This window comes from Mytilus californianus, unplaced genomic scaffold, assembly GCF_021869535.1.
Source record: "Mytilus californianus isolate M0D057914Y unplaced genomic scaffold, xbMytCali1.0.p SCAF_11, whole genome shotgun sequence".
Lineage (NCBI taxonomy): Eukaryota > Metazoa > Mollusca > Bivalvia > Mytilida > Mytilidae > Mytilus > Mytilus californianus.
This window is the reverse complement of record NW_026262593.1, coordinates 2610948-2632945: the sequence shown is the minus strand read 5'-3', so window position 1 is coordinate 2632945 and position 21998 is coordinate 2610948. Positions and strand designations below refer to the sequence as shown.

The window sequence follows — 21998 nt, the reverse complement described above, 5'->3', positions numbered from 1 at the left end:
ATAGCGGGCCCACAAAATAAAAAATCAAAATACATGGTAAGATTCAGCATATCAAAGAACCCCATATATTCAATTTTTGTTGAAATCAAACAAGGTTTAATTTTGGACCCCAATTTGGACCAACTTGAAAACTGGGCCAAAAATCTAAAATCTAAATACATGTTTAGATTCAGCATATCAAAGAACCCCATATATTCAATTTTTGTTGAAATCAAACAAAGTTTAATTTTGGACCCCAACTTGGACCAACTTGAAAACTGGTCCCATAATAAAAAATCTAAACACATGTTTAGATTCAGCATATCAAAGAACCCCAAAAATTCAATTTTTGTTAAAATCAAACTAAGTTTAATTTTGGACCCTTTTGACCTCAATATGAACCAATTTGATAGCGGGTCCACAAATAAAAAATCTAAATACATGGTTAGATTCAGCATATCAAAGAACCCCAAGAATTCAATTTTTGATGAAATCAAACAAAGTTTAATTTTGGACCCTTTTGACCTCAATGTGGACAAAGTTGATAACGGGGCCCAAAAATCAAAATACATGGTTAGATTCAGCATATCAAAGAACCCCATATATTCAATTTTTGTTGAAATCAAACAAAGTTTAATTTTGGACCCCGATTTGGACCAACTTGAAAACTGGGCCCATAATCAAAAATCTAAATACATGTTTAGATTCAGCATATCAAAGTACCCTAAAAATTCAATTTTTGTTAAAATCAAACTAAGTTTAATTTTGGACCCTTTTGACCTTAATGTAGACCAATTTGAAAACGGAACCAAAAATTAAGAATCTAAATACACGGTTAGATTCGGCATATCAAAGAACCCCAATAATTCAATTTTTGATGAAATCAAACAAAGTTAAATTTTGGACCCTTTGGACCTCAATGTGGACCAATTTAAAAACGGGGCCCAAAATCCAAAAACTTAATACACGGTTAGATTCAGCATATTAAAGAACCCCAAGAATTCAAGAATAAAACCCCATTGAAATTGATCAAGAAATAAGCAATTTATACGAAGTATCTTCTTTTGCACAATACTGTGCAATTGAATATTTCTTGCTATTGTGCAATACTGTACAATTGACAATTTCTTGCTATTGCGCAATATTGTGCTATTGGATATTTCTTGCTATTGCACAATACTGTGCAATTGAAGATTTCTTGCTATTGCGCAATACTGTGCAATTGAAGATTTCTGGCTATTGCGCAATACTGTGCAATTGAAGATTTCTTGCTATTGCGCAATACTGTGCAATTGAAGATTTCTTGCAATTGTGCAATACTGTGCAATTGAAAATTTCTTGCTATTGCACAATACTTATTATATAATAATTTACACATCCTGTTTGGTGTGTATCTCCTACCATATCAATATTATTTGCTTTTAAATATTAATCAGAAATAACCAACTTAAAATGGAAAATTTTAAAAGAAAAAAAAAAGGAAAAAAAGAAAAAAAAAGAAGAAAAAAAAATTCCCCCCCCCCCCCCCAAATTTTTTGAACCCCCTTATGATTCATCACCCCCAAACTCAATCCCAGCCTTCCCTTTGTGGTATGGTACCTTGCAGTACAATTTCAGAGAGATACATTCACTTGAACACAAGTTATTGTCTGGAAACTAGAAAAATGCTTATTTTTGGCCCCTTTTTGGCCCCCAATTCCTAAACGTTTCGGGCAATTACCCCCAAACTCAATTCCAGCTTTCCCTTTGTGATATGGAACCTTGTAGTACAATTTCAGAAATATCCAAACACTTACACACAAGTTATTGTCATGAAACTAGAAAAATGCTTGTTTTTTGCCCCTTTTTTGGCCCCTAATTCCTAAAATTTTGAGGCAATTACCCCCAAAATCAATAACAGCCTTCCCTTTGTGATATGGAACCTTGTGGTACAATGTCAGAGAGATCCATACACTTACACACAAGTTATTGTCTGGAAGTTACAAAAATGCTTATTTTTGGCCCCTTTTTGGCCCCTAATTCCTTAACTGTTGGTACCATAACCCCCAAAATCAATCCCCACCTTCCTTTCGTGGTATTGAACCTTATGGTAAAATTTCATGGAGATCCATTCACTTAAACTAAAGTTAGAGTGCGAAAACCAATGTGTCTTCGGACGACGCCGGACGACGCCAGACGACGACGACGACGACGACGACGACGACGACGACGACGACACCAACGTCATACCAATATACGACCAAAAAATTTTCAATTTTTGCGGTCGTATAAAAACGGCAAAATTTCCTTAAAATTACCAATTCAGGGGCAGCAACCCAACAACGGGTTGCCTGATTGGTCTGAAAATTTCAGGGCAGATAGATCTTGACCTAATGAACAATTTTATTCTCATCAGATTTGCTCTAAATGCTTTGGTTTCAGAGATATGAGCCAAAAACTGCATTTTACCCTATGTACTATTTTTTAGCCATGTCGGCCATCTTGGTTTGCGGGCGGGGTCATCGGACACATTTTTTAAACTAGATACTCTAATGATGATTGTGGACAAGTTTGGTTAAATTTGTCTTAGTAGTTTCAGAGGAGAAGATTTTTGTAAAAAATTACAAAAATTTACGAAAAATGGTTAAAAATTGACTATAAAGGGCAATAACTCCTTAAGGGGTCAACTGACCATTTTGGTCATATTGACTTATTTGTAGATCTTCCTTTGCTGAACATTATTGCTGTTTACAGTTTATCTCTATCTATAATAATATTCAAGATAATAACCAAAAACGGCAAAATTTCCTTAAAATTACCAATTCAGGGGCAGCAACCCAACAACGGGTTGCCTGATTGGTCTGAAAATTTCAGGGCAGATAGATCTTGACCTAATGAACAATTTTATTCTCATCAGATTTGCTCTAAATGCTTTGGTTTCAGAGATATGAGCCAAAAACTGCATTTTACCCTATGTACTATTTTTTAGCCATGTCGGCCATCTTGGTTTGCGGGCGGGGTCATTGGACACATTTTTTAAACTAGATACTCTAATGATGATTGTGGACAAGTTTGGTTAAATTTGTCTTAGTAGTTTCAGAGGAGAAGATTTTTGTAAAAAATTACAAAAATTTACGAAAAATGGTTAAAAATTGACTATAAAGGGCAATAACTCCTTAAGGGGTCAACTGACCATTTTGGTCATGTTGACTTATTTGTAGATCTTACTTTGCTGAACATTATTGCTGTTTACAGTTTATCTCTATCTATAATAATATTCAAGATAATAACCAAAAACGGCAAAATTTCCTTAAAATTACCAATTCAGGGGCAGCAACCCAACAAAGGGTTGCCTGATTGGTCTGAAAATTTCAGGGCAGATAGATCTTGACCTAATGAACAATTTTATCCTCATCAGATTTGCCCTTAATGCTTTGGTTTCAGAGATATGAGCCAAAAACTGCATTTTACCCTATGTACTATTTTTTAGCCATGTCGGCCATCTTGGTTTGCGGGCGGGGTCATCGGACACATTTTTTAAACTAGATACTCTAATGATGATTGTGGACAAGTTTGGTTAAATTTGTCTTAGTAGTTTCAGAGGAGAAGATTTTTGTAAAAGATTACAAAAATTTACAAAAAATGGTTAAAAATTGACTATAAAGGGCAATAACTCCTTAAGGGGTCAACTGACCATTTTGGTCATGTTGACTTATTTGTAGATCTTACTTTGCTGAACATTATTGCTGATTACAGTTTATCTCTATCTATAATAATATTCAAGATAATAACCAAAAACGGCAAAATTTCCTTAAAATTACCAATTCAGGGGCAGCAACCCAACAACGGGTTGCCTGATTGGTCTGAAAATTTCAGGGCAGATAGATCTTGACCTAATGAACAATTTTATCCTCATCAGATTTGCTCTAAATGCTTTGGTTTCAGAGATATGAGCCAAAAACTGCATTTTACCCTATGTACTATTTTTTAGCCATGTCGGCCATCTTGGTTTGCGGGCGGGGTCATCAGACACATTTCTTAAACTAGATACTCTAATGATGATTGTGGACAAGTTTGGTTAAATTTGTCTTAGTAGTTTCAGAGGAGAAGATTTTTGTAAAAAATTACAAAAATTTACGAAAAATGGTTAAAAATTGACTATAAAGGGCAATAACTCCTTAAGGGGTCAACTGACCATTTTGGTCATGTTGACTTATTTGTAGATCTTCTTTTGCTGAACATTATTGCTGTTTACAGTTTATCTCTATCTATAATAATATTCAAGATAATAACCAAAAACGGCAAAATTTCCTTAAAATTACCAATTCAGGGGCAGCAACCCAACAATGGGTTGCCTGATTGGTCTGAAAATTTCAGGGCAGATAGATCTTGACCTAATGAACAATTTTATCCTCATCAGATTTGCCCTTAATGTTTTGGTTTCAGAGATATGAGCCAAAAACTGCATTTTACCCTATGTACTATTTTTTAGCCATGTCGGCCATCTTGGTTTGCGGGCGGGGTCATCGGACACATTTTTTAAACTAGATACTCTAATGATGATTGTGGACAAGTTTGGTTAAATTTGTCTTAGTAGTTTCAGAGGAGAAGATTTTTGTAAAAGATTACAAAAATTTACAAAAAATGGTTAAAAATTGACTATAAAGGGCAATTACTCCTTAAGGGGTCAACTGACCATTTTGGTCATGTTGACTTATTTGTAGATCTTACTTTGCTGAACATTATTGCTGTTTTCAGTTTATCTCTATCTATAATAATATTCAAGATAATAACCAAAAACGGCAAAATTTCCTTAAAATTACCAATTCAGGGGCAGCAACCCAACAACGGGTTGCCTGATTGGTCTGAAAATTTCAGGGCAGATAGATCTTGACCTAATGAACAATTTTATCCTCATCAGATTTGCTCTAAATGCTTTGGTTTCAGAGATATGAGCCAAAAACTGCATTTTACCCTATGTACTATTTTTTAGCCATGTCGGCCATCTTGGTTTGCGGGCGGGGTCATCGGACACATTTTTTAAACTAGATACTCTAATGATGATTGTGGACAAGTTTGGTTAAATTTGTCTTAGTAGTTTCAGAGGAGAAGATTTTTGTAAAAAATTACAAAAATTTACGAAAAATGGTTAAAAATTGACTATAAAGGGCAATAACTCCTTAAGGGGTCAACTGACCATTTTGGTCATGTTGACTTATTTGTAGATCTTACTTTGCTGAACATTATTGCTGTTTACAGTTTATCTCTATCTATAATAATATTCAAGATAATAACCAAAAACGGCAAAATTTCCTTAAAATTACCAATTCAGGGGCAGCAACCCAACAATGGGTTGCCTGATTGGTCTGAAAATTTCAGGGCAGATAGATCTTGACCTAATGAACAATTTTATCCTCATCAGATTTGCCCTTAATGTTTTGGTTTCAGAGATATGAGCCAAAAACTGCATTTTACCCTATGTACTATTTTTTAGCCATGTCGGCCATCTTGGTTTGCGGGCGGGGTCATCGGACACATTTTTTAAACTAGATACTCTAATGATGATTGTGGACAAGTTTGGTTAAATTTGTCTTAGTAGTTTCAGAGGAGAAGATTTTTGTAAAAGATTACAAAAATTTACAAAAAATGGTTAAAAATTGACTATAAAGGGCAATTACTCCTTAAGGGGTCAACTGACCATTTTGGTCATGTTGACTTATTTGTAGATCTTACTTTGCTGAACATTATTGCTGTTTTCAGTTTATCTCTATCTATAATAATATTCAAGATAATAACCAAAAACGGCAAAATTTCCTTAAAATTACCAATTCAGGGGCAGCAACCCAACAACGGGTTGTCTGATTCATCTGAAAATTTCAGGGCAGATAGATCTTGACCTGATAAACAATTTTACCCCATGTCAGATTTGCTCTAAATGCTTTGGTTTCAGAGATATATGCCAAAATCTACATTTTACCCCTATGTTCTATTTTTAGCCATGGAGGCCATCTTGGTTGGTTGGCCGGGTCACCGGACACATTTTTTAAACTAGATACCCCAATGATGATTGTGGCCAAGTTTGGTCAAATTTGGCCCAGTAGTTTCAGAGGAGAAGATTTTTGTAAAAGTTTACGGACGACGGACGATGGACGACGGACGCAGGACGACGGACGCAAAGTGATGAGAAAAGCTCACTTGACCTTTCAGGTCAGGTGAGCTAAAAAACGGGACCCAAAATTAAAAATCTAAATACACGGTTAGATTTGGAATATCAAAGAACCCCAATAATTCAATTTTTGATGAAATCAAACAAAGTTTAATTTTGGACCCTTTTGACCTCAATATGAACCAATTTGATAGCGGGGCCCACAAATAAAAAATCTAAATACATAGTTAGATTCAGCATATCAAAGAACCCCTTATATTCAATTTTTGTTGAAATCAAACAAAGTTTAATTTTGGACCCCAACTTGGACCAACTTGAAAACTGGGCCCATAATCAAAAATCTAAACACGTTTAGATTCAGCATATCAAAGAACCACAAGAATTCAATTTTTGTTAAAATCAAACTAAGTTTAATTTTGGACCCTTTGGACCTTTATGTAGACCAATTTAAAAAAACGGGACCCAAAATTAAAAATCTAAATACACGGTTAGATTTGGAATATCAAAGAACCCCAATAATTCAATTTTTGATGAAATCAAACAAAGTTTAATTTTGGACCCTTTTGACCTCAATATGAACCAATTTGATAGCGGGGCCCACAAATAAAAAATCTAAATACATAGTTAGATTCAGCATATCAAAGAACCCCATATATTCAATTTTTGTTGAAATAAAAAAAAGTTTAATTTTGGACCCCAACTTGGACCAACTTGAAAACTGGGCCCATAATCAAAAATCTAAACACATGTTTAGATTCAGCATATCAAAGAACCCCAAGAATTCAATTTTTGTTAAAATCAAACTAAGTTTAATTTTGGACCCTTTGGACCTTAATGTAGACCAATTTAAAAAACAGGAACCAAAATTAAAAATCTAAATACACGGTTAGATTTGGCATATCAAAGAACCCCAATAATTCAATTTTTGATGAAATCAAACAAAGTTTAATTTTGGACCCTTTTGACCTCAATATGAACCAATTTGATAGCGGGGCCCACAAATAAAAAATCTAAATACATAGTTAGATTCAGCATATCAAAGAACCCCATATATTCAATTTTTGTTGAAATAAAAAAAAAGTTTAATTTTGGACCCCAACTTGGACCAACTTGAAAACTGGGCCCATAATCAAAAATCTAAAAACATGTTTAGATTCAGCATATCAAAGAACCCCAAGAATTCAATTTTTGTTAAAATCAAACTAAGTTTAATTTTGGACCCTTTGGACCTTAATGTAGACCAATTTAAAAAACAGGAACCAAAATTAAAAATCTAAAAACACGGTTAGATTTGGCATATCAAAGAACCCCAATAATTCAATTTTTGATGAAATCAAACAAAGTTTAATTTTGGACCCTTTTGACCTCAATATGAACCAATTTGATAGTGGGCCCACAAATAAAAAATCTAAATACATGGTTAGATTCAGCATATCAAAGAACCCCATATATTCAATTTTTGTTGAAATCAAACAAAGTTTAATTTTGGACCCCAATTTGGACCAACTTGAAAACTGGGCCCATAATCAAAAATCTAAATACATGTTTAGATTCAGCATATCAAAGAACCCCAAGAATTCAATTTTTGTTAAAATCAAACTAAGTTTAATTTTGGACCCTTTGGACCTTAATGTAGACCAATTTAAAAAACAGGACCCAAAATTAAAAATTTAAATACACGGTTAGATTTGGCTTTTCAAAGAACCCCAATAATTCAATTTTTGATGAAATCAAACGAAGTTTAATTTTGGACCCTTTTGACCTCAATATGAACCAATTTGATAGCGGGGTCCACAAATAAAAAATCTAAATACATGGTTAGATTAAGCATATCAAAGAACCCCATATATTCAATTTTTGTTAAAATCAAACAAAGTTTAATTTTGGACCCTTTGGACCTTAATGTAGACCAATTTGAAAACTGGACCCAAAATTAAAAATCTAAATACACGGTTAGATTCGGCATAACAAATAAATAAATGTGGTCAAAGATTTTACAAATCTAATGTGCCATACTGTGCAATTAAAGATTACTTCTTGAAATTTTTCAATATTTGAAATTTGAAAAAAAAAAAATATTTGAAGAATAATTCTTTTTAATTTCTGAAATCTGAAATGAGAAAAAATTGACCCCCCACAATTTCTTTTAACCCCCCCCCCCCCCTTTTTCCCCCAAAAAATTCTTTCCCTCAAGATATGGTCATAATCTCAATTCAAATTTCCAATGGAGTTTGCAACCATAATTACCCATTTAAATTTACCATAGTGCTAACTTAATCAATTTTATAATAGAATTTAAAATATAGTGTCAAATTTTTCATATGGATTTTTTTGTAAAAAAAAAAAGATGCAACATTTGCAGATATTTTTACTGGTCTTCCTTTATAAATATGCATTTCTTTAAACATAATTTAAAAGCAGTGTAAGGGAAGTAACCAAAACGTTGTATTTGGATTACCTCCCTTACACTGTTTTAAATTATCTTAATTGTTCATTAACCATTACTTTATACATAATTTAAAAGCAGTGTAAGAGAGATAATTTCAATGATGTATTTGGTTTATCTCCCTTACACTGCTTTAAATTATGTTTTGTACTTAAGTATTTGTCCATTAACCAGGACAACCTTGTTTTTCCCCCTTTTTTGCCCCTAATTCCTAAACCGTTTGAGTCATAACCCCCCATAGCAGATCCTAACCATCCCTTTGTGGTATGGAAACTTGTAGTATAATTTCAGAGAGATCCATACACCGTTCCACAGTTATTGTCTGGAAACTAGAAAATGCTTATTTTTGGCCCCTTTTTGGCCCCTAATTCCTTAACTATTGGTACCATAACCCCCAAAATCAATCCCCACCTTCCTTTTGTGGTATTGAACCTTTTGGTAAAATTTCAAAGAGATCCATTCACTTAAACTAAAGTAAGAGTGCGAAAACCAATGTGTCTTCGGACGACGATGCCGGATGACGATGCCGACGTCATACCAATATACGACCGCAAAAGTTTTTGCGGTCGTATAAAAATCCTTGAAAAAAGGAAAGTGTACTTTATTGATTGATAAATTGTTGCTTGCTTGATGTCCAGTGACAAGTGTTATTTTATTAAGTCAATGCCTAGTTCATCATTTCCAACTTTGACCATTTGATTATCTCCTATGTATCATTGGATTATCTCCCCTGTATAAGCAAATGAAGCAGATCTAAGTCTATAATTTGTTTAAATGAAGCAAGGTTAACAGACAGTTTATAACAACAGAAAATAAGCAATGGTTTTAATGCTGAGTCAGCTGAGAATGTTACTTGCCTTATCACTTCCCTGTTACATACAATATAGAAATAATACATTTATATATAGTTTATTATATATGTAATGCCACCTATATGTAACATGCGAACGGCAAGGTCACTTTATAAAATTTTTGCCAATATAAACTTTACACATGTCCATTTTGAATCACTTTGTTCATGCAAACTGACAAAATAAAACATTTTTTAATTATTTTGTTATTTGTATCATGAATTAATCATTTTTAACTTCATACTCTTCCGAATGCACAACCCCAATGTTACCATTAACCCTGCAATGTACTCGTGCAGTTAGTATGGCTAAATATGTGTTAATATGGAACCCCTATAAACAGTACATCTTATGTAGTATAACTGAGGTTAATAATTCTAATGAAATACAGAGCTATGTTGAACACACCATTAATAAGTGTTTATCAGTAGCAAGTGTGAAAAGTTAAGGTATTTGTATAACAGACCAACCAATACATGTGGTAAATAAATCTAATTATTTCAAAAAATCAAATATCTCATCATTCAAAATTATTTTAAAACAGTTGATCCAATGAAATTGTATCTCTAAAATCTACTTTCAATATCTGACTTTTTAAACAAGTGCTGTATACATCGTTTTGATTAATATTACAATAAACTTTTGCCAATACAAATAACACAGATAATTTTTTGAGGTGTAATGAATTTGGAGAATCGTAAAAACGTACAATAGATAATATCCAAAAACATATATAGTGTAATAAAAAACAAGCAATAGATATGTAATGATTACGTACAGTTTCAACAGCTTTCATTAATGGAGTTCTGCCTTCCTCCTCTTCATTCACCCAGTTAGGGTCTGCTCCATTAGCTAGTGCCTCCAACATAACAGTCAGGTTCCTAGCTTGAGCTGCCTTGTATAGTAGCATATTAGGATCCAGTTTACTCATATCTTCCCAGGAAGTTGTCGACTGGGAGTCTTCACCTTCATCCACGCCTGTGTCAGATTCATCGGAACTTTCTATGCTTATTGCTACAAACCATTCAAATAAATAATTAAAGCATAGAAAATATTTGTTTTACTTTTTCATGAAGTATTTGCTTTGAGTTATTTTAATGAAAAATATCAAGAGAAATTGTGTCCATAACATGATATCTTATTTAACAATAAAAAGTTGAAAAGCATTGGCATAATAGTTTTCAAATTATTGCAGGACATAACAACATAAAGTGCTATTTTCCAACCAATCAAGGACCATAACTCCTGAATGGCAAAAGTGAATATCGTCAATATTGAATTTATCCTCTGTTTTGTCATCATTAAAGGGAAACTACGCAAAAAAATGAAAAATTTATATTATGTTCATTATGTATGAAAAAGCACAAATTCATAAATATTAAAGTTTTATTCTGCGAAATAAGAGATCACCATCGATTTTAAATTTAGAGTATCAATTCCCCGCATGCGGCCATTTTGACATCCTCCCGGTTTAGAAACCACGATATATCTATAAACCACAAAGGACCAAAACAAGCAGTAACCTAACGTAGCCGTAATTGAGTGTCGAAATCTTGTCAAGCGTACGGTTGTTTTATCCGACAAGGAAAGTATAAACAGTTTCCCAGGGCACAAAAGAGATTATAATAGACGAATGTAGGACAGAAAGTCACAGGACAAAAAGTCACAGACAAAAAGTCACGGACAAAAAGTCACAGGACAAAAAGTCACAATTCAGTTTTGAGATTTTTTTTCTTTAAACAAGAAAACACTAATTTAAAAAATAAAATTTTTGTTTTTTCTTGAACTATTATATATGAAGCAACTTTGTAATTAAAATCTATTCAATAAATATCAATAATGATCAAATAATTGTTATGAAACAAAATGTCAAAGTGGCTTGGTACTTAAATGGCTTCATTGTGCCAAGAAATATATCCTTTGCATGATTAAAATTTGATAATTTTTCATTTATCAAGGCTTATGAACAATTTCCTAAACATAAAAATGAATATATGTAATAAAAAGAAAATATTTCAAGATCTTTCTCTTATATATTCAAACAATTGTCAACAAATTATTTGTGACTTTTTGTCCTATCAAATTTGTGACTTTATGTCCTGTGACTTTCTGTCCGTAAACCTAATAGACATGGTTGTGCAACCTTTCCTAACTAACTTGATACAGAAAATGTAATTATATATATTTTTTATTTAAATAACTAGTACAATGGTCTGCCGTTTTGAAACTTTTTTTTTACTAAGTTTTTGAAACAAGAAATTTTAATGGAAATTAGTTAAAAAGTCAAAGTTCAAAGTCATAAATAAGTGTTCCGTGTAAAATTGTTTTCGAAAATCTAGTTTGTTCATAATTCATTTATATAATAAATTTATTTAAATAAATTCGGCCCTTCCCTTATCTGATCACCAGCATGGCTAAAGGAATTGTTCCCAGAGGTATTGTGAGGTGACACTTCCAGGTATTCAAGCGATTTCCTGTCGGGCTTTAAAACTCTTATTAATTACACAATTACATAAAGCAAGTTCGTGCATCACTTCACTTCTGAGGGAATTGATCAGTGTACACGGCCGATAATTTGTAACTTTCAATTTTGAAACTATCAGGTGTAATATACATCTTAAAATTTGTCCTGCGTGTCCGATAGTTATATACTAGTCATTACTAAAATCATACGCTTGTTTATATATAACATTTCTGGTGTAAAGAATGATATTTATGAAAATCTAAATAATTACAAAAAAAGATTTGATAAAATAAAAATCTATTTACATATTTTCCACGGGAAATTTTAAATGGGGAAAATGTAAGTATATACTCGTTGTCAATAATTATGGACATTTTGAAACATACAAATATTGATTTAACAAAATGAACGCACTTGTCGATCATTGGTTTATACGCCTAGATAGAAAGTTACGGTACTATAGATAGTCGCAATTTAGAATATATGCATGAATATTGAATATACGAGAGAAACATCCAGAACCAATCTGATTTAAATACAGGTCGCGATATCTAACTTGCTTTGGTTCATCGAAGTTATGGACATAGTAAAATCATAGATTTATATTTCAATTAGATTATTTCAAACATTTTTAGAAATTCGTCACCATCAAAATTGTTGGGTATAATGTATAATAATGTGAACATGGTTCTAATAGTACCTTTATGTCAATTTTCCTGTTCCGACATGCATGTAATTATATGTATGCCACTGGACGTACACTAATGATCCCCAAAAAGCCTATTTGAAGAAATAAAGAAACTTCTCTCCAGATAGACTGATAGTAGTTGTATTAACGTCTGGTCAGCTAGATGGTTGATTAATTTATTTAGTTAGCTTGTGGGGGGAATAAACCATTCCTAATATTGCACTTATGCATAAAATATTAAATGAGAGTAATATAAGAGAAAATATAAATACGAAAAGTCGCATATCTGGTAGAAAAATTCTCACCATGAACTATAGGATTTTACGTGGGATTGTCATTCTTAATCGAAATAACGGACAGTCATTTTAATACATGCATGTACGCTGTGATGAAAAGGGGTGTCACAGTTGCCTTGCATAGTATTCATCATAAATCTATTTCAAGTTTATACTTTCCTGTTATTTTTATAAGTTAACGCAGAGACATATATATATCTCGAATTAACGACAATCAACTATATAAATATCTGAATCTGATGTGACTTACCGTTCATCTATTTCTTTTTTCTCCTTTTTTTTTGATTTTTGCATGAATATATACATTGTAAGATATACTGTTCCCAGGTTGGGAGAAGGGGGTGGGGGGTTTGGAGGTCAAGTCTATCGAAAGTTATAAAATAAGAACGTTGTATTTATGAATTTACAAATTTACAAGAAGAATTCTGTTCTTGGACGTAGTTTTCTCCTTTTTTTTAGTTCAGTGATTTAAATTCAGAGAAAAAAAATCTAGTCAGAATTTAAATCGTTCCGGCGATCCCCCACCTAAGACGCCTCTAAAATCATAAATGGTCATGCTTTACAATCATCAGAATTTTCTTTTCATCGGTACATTCTTTATCGGTAGTGATTAACCTTGACATTTCTGGGTTTAAAAGAGCTACTTGTATATTACCTGTATGTGGTTAGGTGACGTCCCATGAGGTCTTACGTATACAGGTTCACATTTATAAAGGTTTCTGATATAACAAGGTTTTATGACATCCACACTTCTGCATGTTCTGTATACCAAATTCTTATTTCATTTTCAGACCGAATGAGGATGTGAATATTTTCCAGGAAAAATATTGAGTATCAAATTAATTTCGGGATTTTCTACTTTCTTGCAAGGACGTATATTAGAGTTGTTAGTTATACGTCCTTGTTTCTTGGTATTAAATCACAGAAATTTAAAGAATATGTTGCTTGTCCGCATTAGGCGTATTCTTGTCAGTTTAAACAGACGTATATATATGTAGATATGTCTCTGGTTTATAGTGGGTTTATAAATGAGGGAAAGGCACATTGAAAATTGATTCCGCCGGTCTGTCTCCATTTAAAAAAGGAAAGTTGACGTTAGATTGATTCTGTTATTTTTTTTTAAACATCGTTGGTCAAATAGCTAAAGTATTTATACGTTGTGAGATTTAGAATATTTTAATAAAGGCATTCCCGATTAGGTAATTGTAGATACTTTGGACAAACAAAACTATATTAATGTAACTGATAATTTTCTCTGCACATTTAAATATTCAAGGTTTATACCGATGATAATTCAAAATAGTACAGTTTTGATTTATACGATGGTTTCGTGGGCCATTTTTATTTATAAAATTATTTAATTGAAAGTAATTCAGAATTTTGATGTTACAACAAAATACTAATCTATTTATTTAAAAACTGAGCTAACGCAAAATATTAAAATAAAAAATTTTTTTAACAGCGATTCAGGTATTTTGCCACCATATTCCTCCCCAAATAATTATTTAAAAAAATCTGTCTCAAACCCGCACTTCGGTTTTATCCTTTTTTTTTCATACCTGCAACGGTGAACCCTTGAGGCCAAACAACACTCTAGTGAAGATCAAAAGATTGAAATTACATAATGCTAATCTTTTAATTATCGTGAATTTAACCACGCCTTTACCAGGTAGTGTCAGTATAATACACATGTATGCATTGTATTTACGCAATACTAGACCGAAGCAAGGATTTGTATAGTAAGACAAATCATCGACTGAAATATTAGGTGAGAATACAAACTTGTATTTTATTACACTATCCGTTATATATGTTTGTTCAACATATCCGTCGGGGAAAAAACATCAAAACATTCTATTGTATGATTTATTTTTATTACTATAAATATATCATAAATCCTTAAAATATAAATCGTACATTTTAATTTTAAAGTTGCACGGCTGATCACTTTTCTTTCTGAATTATTAGTTGGTTAATAGCTACGCCAAAAGTCGTCGATGCGCTTTAAATCGCGTTATTAGATGATTAACGAACAAGACTTAAAATGAGATTTATCCACTCCCGGCATGCAAAAAGACTTAAACTACGTCACAGAAGTCAGGAAGTTCGAATAAATAAAATCAATAATTTCCAATTTTCTTCTTTATTAATGTTCATATCCAGATAAAACTTGGTGAATATGTTTTTTATGGTAATATGAACATAATAAGATGATAAGTAAAAAATCGCGAATTTTCCCTTTAACAGTATATTAAAATTTGAAAAGCATTGGGTGAATGCAATACAACCCAAAAACCAATAATCAAATTGACTTCAGAAAACCCAGTTAATAATAAACTTGCATCGACCAAGATCTGGTAGTTATAAACCTATACAAAACACTATAGAGGGGGGAGTGTATTAAACTTACATCAACCAAGATCTGGTAGTTCTAAACCTATACAAAATACTATTGAGGGGGGAGTGTTATAAACTTACATCTACCAAGATCAGGTAGTTCTAAACGTATCCAAAAGACGATTGAGGGGGGAGTGTAATAAACTTACATCTACCAAGATCAGGTAGTTCTAAACCTATCCAAAAGACAATTGAGGGGGGAGTGTAATAAACTTACATCTACCAAGATCTGGTAGTTCTAAACCTATACAAAGGACTATTGAGGGGGGAGCGTAAAAAACTTACATCTACCAAGATCTGGTAGTTCTAAACCTATACAAAGGATTATTGAGGGGGGAGTGTAAAAAACTTACATCTACCAAGATCTGGTAGTTCTAAACCTATACAAAAGACTATTGAGGGGGGAGTGTAATAAACTTACATCTACCAAGATCTGGTAGTTCTAAACCTATACAAAAGACTATTGAGGGGGGAGTGTAAAAAACTTACATCTACCAAGATCTGGTAGTTCTAAACCTATACAAAAGACTATTGAGGGGGGAGTGTAATAAACTTACATCTACCAAGATCAGGTAGTTCTAAATCTGTACCAAAGACTATAACATCTGAAGCACTAGCTCCTATACCACTGTCGCTATCATTTAATACGTTGTTGGTTGAAACAGACATCACTGCTGAAAGTAAAATATTCATTGCGTCAAAATATGCTTTCTAAAGAATAATACTGGATTCTGTTTAGTGAATTTCATCATTTTCTTGATTGATTGATAGTTAGCTGAACACCAGTGGCAAATATTTCATAAATATTCAAGAGGATTGTGGTTTATTTGTACCATGCTAATTGATAACCAACAATGAATAATTCTTGTCATTAGTATTTGGCCTTTCCCTTGCTAAAGTCCTCAATCAGATATCAGGATATCGGGATTATAGCAGGGCAGATATAGAAAAAGGCATGTATTAACCTATAATGATGAACTAAACCATATATCTGAAATGTTTATTTATTTCATTGCTTGCTACAATGTACAGGAGAAATCTTGAGTTTAGGTATGCATGCCAAAATTAAAACAAAGTTTAATTGTTCAATAAAGTTGTTATAAAATGATATTTTCTTACTATTTTACTAACGGGGTGAACTGGCCTTTTGAAATTCTAAAAGAAAGACTCCCCATTAATCAATTAACCAACTTACAGCCTTTACAATTTCAAACAAAATAGTTTTTAAATGTACATTTGTTTTCAGAAACAACTACAGGACAAAACAATTGTCCAGGTCTTAAGAAGACGTACTATTATAAAAAAAAAAATGTTAAAATAATTTCATGCATATTCATGCCTTCAAATAATAGTAAGTTTAAATATAGTTAAAAAAAATACAGTATCACTTCCAGGGATTTTTATTTCCTTAAGAAAAGATGTATTGTAATGTGTATATAAATCTCTTTATAACAGCTCAAAATTCATGTTGCTGAAAAAAGTTACCAACTTGTGTTATAACACAATTGAAAGTTACATATTTCAGCACTCGGTAATTATGCTGATGGATGGCTGTTCAATGTCCAATGGAAAATAAAATGTATATTTAGGATGAGAACATATAAATCCTGCTTTGTTCTTATCATGAATGCAGAGCAACATTTTTGACAAGCTAGGTCACAAGGAAACAGTTCTCAGTAAGACATGTTACCTTAACTGGACACATTATTCTGACTCTAAGCCAACAAGTCTTTGCTCTTACTCCTTAATGCATTATTATGCTTAGCACTATATATAGACATTAAACAACCAACAATTAATCAATTATTATGCTCAGCATCAGCTGAGAAGCAACAAATACCAATTGTCATGGTTTGACTAAACTGTGGATCTAACCCATGATACCTGCATTCTAGGCAACCACACTACCGTGAGACCACCAAGGCAGTTTCTTCAAGCACATAAAATCTTCACTAATATCATTTTACACATTACAAATCAAAACATATGAGTAATACCATTGAATGTATCCTATTACAGCACATAAAATTTTAATCATTAATATACAAATGACAGACAAACATATGTAAACCCATTTAATGTTAACCGTTACTGCACATCAACCCTATACTAAGTATAATTACACATATGAGAAAGTAACATGTGTAATCCCACCATATATTACACATTGTACATCAAACCTACACTAAAATTATTATACACATGACAAATAAACATGTGTAAACCAATTAAATGTTAAATGTTCCTGCACATCAAAATTATATCAAGTATAATTACACACATGAGAAAGTAACATGTGAAATCCCACCATATATTACACATTCTTGTATATCAAACCTACACTATAACTATAATACACATGACAATGTGTGGTTCATTTGATCTCAGTTCTTCATTGGTCAAAAATCAATTATGATATAAAATTTTCTTGCGTTCCTCTGAACGTCCTATTGTAATGTCACAAAAAAAGGCGACCATGCCTGATGAGGTTACATAGAAAGGACACATCTTATTGGTGATCATTGGAAAAGAAGGATTACGTTTGTCTGCGTATCGTCTAAACATCATTAGAGAAACAGATTCTACCACCAAATCTTTTGCAATAAGATATTTCTCCACTCCCAACAGTGAAGTTTAAATATTTAAAACACACAGCAAGCCTCATCTTTTTAATTTGAAAATTTAACTGTCTAGAGTGGAGAAATATTGTATCACACTCAATGCAGTGGTAGAATCTAAATATATAACAGTATTATATCTGAAAGAATATTAGTTCAAATGCATATTTTCAGTTATTGACTTCAACTCTTGTCACAATTTTAATATTACTAAACTGTAAAAAAGATCATAAAATTTTCGTTGTGTTTAAGATTCATTTCTATGGTTAATGCATGAAGATGAATAAAATAGTGAATAAAATGATATATATGAAGTGAATGTTAGTAGAATAGAAATCTTTTTTAGTTCTTGCTGAGTATGATTTGGGTAAAATAATGTTCAAAACATGGTACTGTAATAAAGGTCTTTCACTTTGATACTGTAAATTTAGAAATTATTGCGTGCATTTATTATTGCGATTTTTGAAGAATGGACAAAAATGCGAGATTAATTATTGCGATGTCAGGAAAATCTGCATACAGATATATGTATAAGATATCAGAATGCGAGTTCTTATTATTGCGATACTAACCTAGTCGTATTATTCGCATTAATAAAAACCTCGCAATAATTTCTGAATTTACAGTAGTCTCTCTTTCACAGGTAGTTCATGTAAGTTTAACTTCATATTAGGTTGATGTGATGCACTACAAATTGCTAATTATCAAAGTAAATTAAACATACGGAAAAGAAATTGTTTCAACCATTATACTCTTTTATTGATTTATTTATATATCAACTTATTCCTGCCTTCCTTAATATCTATATCTAATAGCACTAGCTTTGTTTAATTTCATCACATGGTAAAGTTGTTAATTCTATCGCCAGAGAAAGCTTTGAAACTACAAAAGCAACATCAAGACTTGTGTTTTATATCTTTACCTTATTTAAGTAATGGGGGCAATTATCACTTTTAGTTTATTTTGATTAAACTTTTTACCATACTAAAGATGATTCAGAAAAACTTTGATCTAATAAATTCTATGGGTTTAATTGGGTTTTTTTTTATAATTGTGGTTGATCCAGATCCAAATTGGAGGTTTCTTTAATTAAACTTAGCATGAGTGATGAAATATTCTATTAGAAATTTTTACACCCAAAATGTTGCTATTAAAGATTACCACTAAAATGGATGCTACAGGCAGCATTCATCTTAGGGGGATTGAGGATGCTACAGGCAGCATTTATCTTAGGGGGATTGAGGATGCTACAGGCAGCATTCATCTTAAGGGGGATTGAGGATGCTACAGGCAGCATTCATCTTAGAGGGATTGAGGATGCTTCAGGCAGCATTCATCTTAAGGGGAATTGAGGATGCTACAGGCAGCATTCATCTTAGAGGGATTGAGGATGCTACAGGCAGCATTCATCTTAAGGGGGATTGAGGATGCTACAGGCAGCATTCATCTTAGAGGCATTGAGGATGCTACAGGCAGCATTCATCTTAAGGGGAATTGAGGATGCTACAGGCAGCATTCAATTTAGGGGGATTGAGGATGCTATAGGCAGCATTTATCTTAGAGGGATTGAGGATGCTACAGGCAGCATTCATCTTAGGGGGATTGAGGATGCTACAGGCAGCATTCATCTGACGGGGATTGAGGATGCTACAGGCAGCATTCATCTTAGGGGGATTGAGGATTCTACAGGCAGCATTCATCTTAAGGTCTTAGAGGGATGGAGGATGCTACAGGCAGCATTCATCTTAGGGGGATTGAGGATGCTACAGGCAGCATTCATCTTAGGGGGATTGAGGATGCTACATGCAGCATTCATCTTAGGGGGATTAAGGATGCTACAGGCAGCATTCATCTTAGGGGATTGAGGATGCTACAGGCAGCATTCATCTTAGGGGGATGGAGGATGCTACAGGCAGCATTCATCTTTGGGGGGATTGAGGATGCTACACTCAGCATTTATCTTAGAGGGATGGAGAATGCTACAGGCAGCATTGATCTTGGGGGGATTGAGGATGCTACAGGCAGCATTCATCTTAGGGGGATTGAGCTGCCAGGTAACTTGTAATCTGATTGTTTTCTTAATGTCCAGCATGACAAGAGTGTACTAAGATCCTAAATCCCTAACATGTGATAATATATCTTGAATCTTGTAGTACTTATCATTTTTGGAGCACCTGAGATCACCCCTGGTTTTTGGTGGGGTTCACATGGCTCAGTCTTTAGTTTTCGCAGTTGTGTTTTGTCATACAATTGAGAGGTTTAGCTAGCTATAAAACTTAGTTTAATCTGCCATTTTCTACATATGGAAATGCCTGTACCAAGTCAGGAATATGACAGTTGTTTTCCATTCATTTGATGTGTTTGAGCTTTTGATTTTGCCATTTGATAAGGGACTTTCTGTTTTGAATTTTCCTTGGAGTTCGGTATTTTTGCTATTCTACTAGATTGTCTTTCCGTCTTTTTTGTTTCTTGCCTTGGCATTGTCATTTTGTTTTTTCAAGTATGAGTTTGAATATCCCTTTGGTATCTTTCGCCTCTCTTTTGATGTTTACACTTTCTACCTATATTTTTTTTATATGCAAAAACCTAGAAAATTAGTCTAAAAGGTCATTTAAGGGCAATATTTCTATTACGAGTCTTCCAACTGTTTCATTCATATCAGCATTTTTTGTAATTCTTGAATTGCTGATAATTTCTAGTTTTTAGAGTTTCTAACAATCTTTTATACTTTTAAAGGAAATAGACAACTAGAAAATTTGTCCAAATTCACCATTTAAGGGCATTCTTGCACACCATGTCCTCTCCAAACTAAAGGCCTCAGGTTAATATCCCCATTTCAAGAAGACAAGGCTGATTAAAAATGTCAAAATAAAGAACAGCAATAAAATCACTGGGATATTTTATTTATTCCAGAGCAGTTCATGGTAGTATCCAGGTATTAAAATATGGCTTATTTTTAATCATCTGAAAGATAATGTACACATGACAAATACAGTGAAATGAAGTGAATTATGTCATCAAGGGAGGCAACTGTAGCACCCATTGTGATTAATTTTAATAGACTTTTTAATTTCAGTCTTAAAAACTTTGGAGCCCCATAATGAATAATTTGGTGTTAGATATAACTTAGTCTATCTGTTCTTTCCATTTAAATATATACGAAAATAGAACAGAATAGCAATGACGCAGCCTGCAGATCACTAACATAATATGGCAACAGTGTGGTTTATTGAATATTTTACCACAGTTAAGACTGCATGTTCGCAGAACATCATTTATGTCAGAATGAGTTATAATCCAGTACAACATGTTATATTAGTAAGCAATTATTTATATTAGAGAGAAAATAAACTATAGTAGTCTGATACCCATATCACACTCAAAGCAAGATCTAAAAAAGCATCTGATTAGAAGATGTACTAATGCCTATGGTTGGCTGAAGGGAATCATGTGACTTACCTTTATTATTTTTTCCTGTAAGGTTAAGTTTAGCTAATGTTTATTATCTATAAGTGTGCTATATATATATCCAAGTAATAGAAATTATAATTAAATTGTGAACAACATTAATACCTGAGGCAAAAACCTGTACTGAGTTTACAAAACCATTCTGCAGAACTTCTTTAAAACTTAGAAAATCATAAATTTTGTTCTACTGTTATAACTTGAAACAAGTTCCCTCACGAATACTGACTTGAAGATTATCAGAGTCATTTGTTATTCTAATTGATGAACTCTTTCAAGCAAGGGGAAATAACTGCTTTTTACATAAAGTACTAGATTTATGATTCTAGTAACAAGTTTCAAGATAAGCACAAGATATTCCTGATATGGTGGTAATAAGGGCTATAATAATGGATAGAAATTACTTCTGAATAAAAGAAAATCAAAATTTCTAAAAGTAAGGAATTATTCATATTCACATAAAAAAATTACAATCAGACTTAAATTCATCAACTATTTTACATACATTTCAGTTAATTGGTGTAAACTTAGTACAGGTTGGCTAAAGCAATGTTGAGAATTCTAGAATTTCATAATGGGAGGGAAAAATCTACTAAAATTAAAGCTGCTTAAATATCTTCTTTTTTTTTTTTTACAATGAGATGGAATT

General features: G+C 32.7%; 1 protein-coding gene across 2 annotated transcripts in view; it reads right to left on the bottom strand.

Annotated features, from left to right (window-relative positions):
* The window catches only part of LOC127719372 (arf-GAP with coiled-coil, ANK repeat and PH domain-containing protein 2-like), a 97754-nt gene that overhangs the window by 17298 nt on the left and 58458 nt on the right, over positions 1-21998 (bottom strand). For both annotated transcript variants that reach the window (XM_052225474.1, XM_052225473.1), the window contains 3 exons: positions 21344-21358; positions 15824-15940; positions 10200-10435 (listed from right to left, as the gene is read on the bottom strand). In XM_052225474.1, the coding sequence (XP_052081434.1) occupies positions 10200-10435; positions 15824-15940; positions 21344-21358 (368 nt within the window). The remainder of the gene's footprint in view (positions 1-10199; positions 10436-15823; positions 15941-21343; positions 21359-21998) is intronic.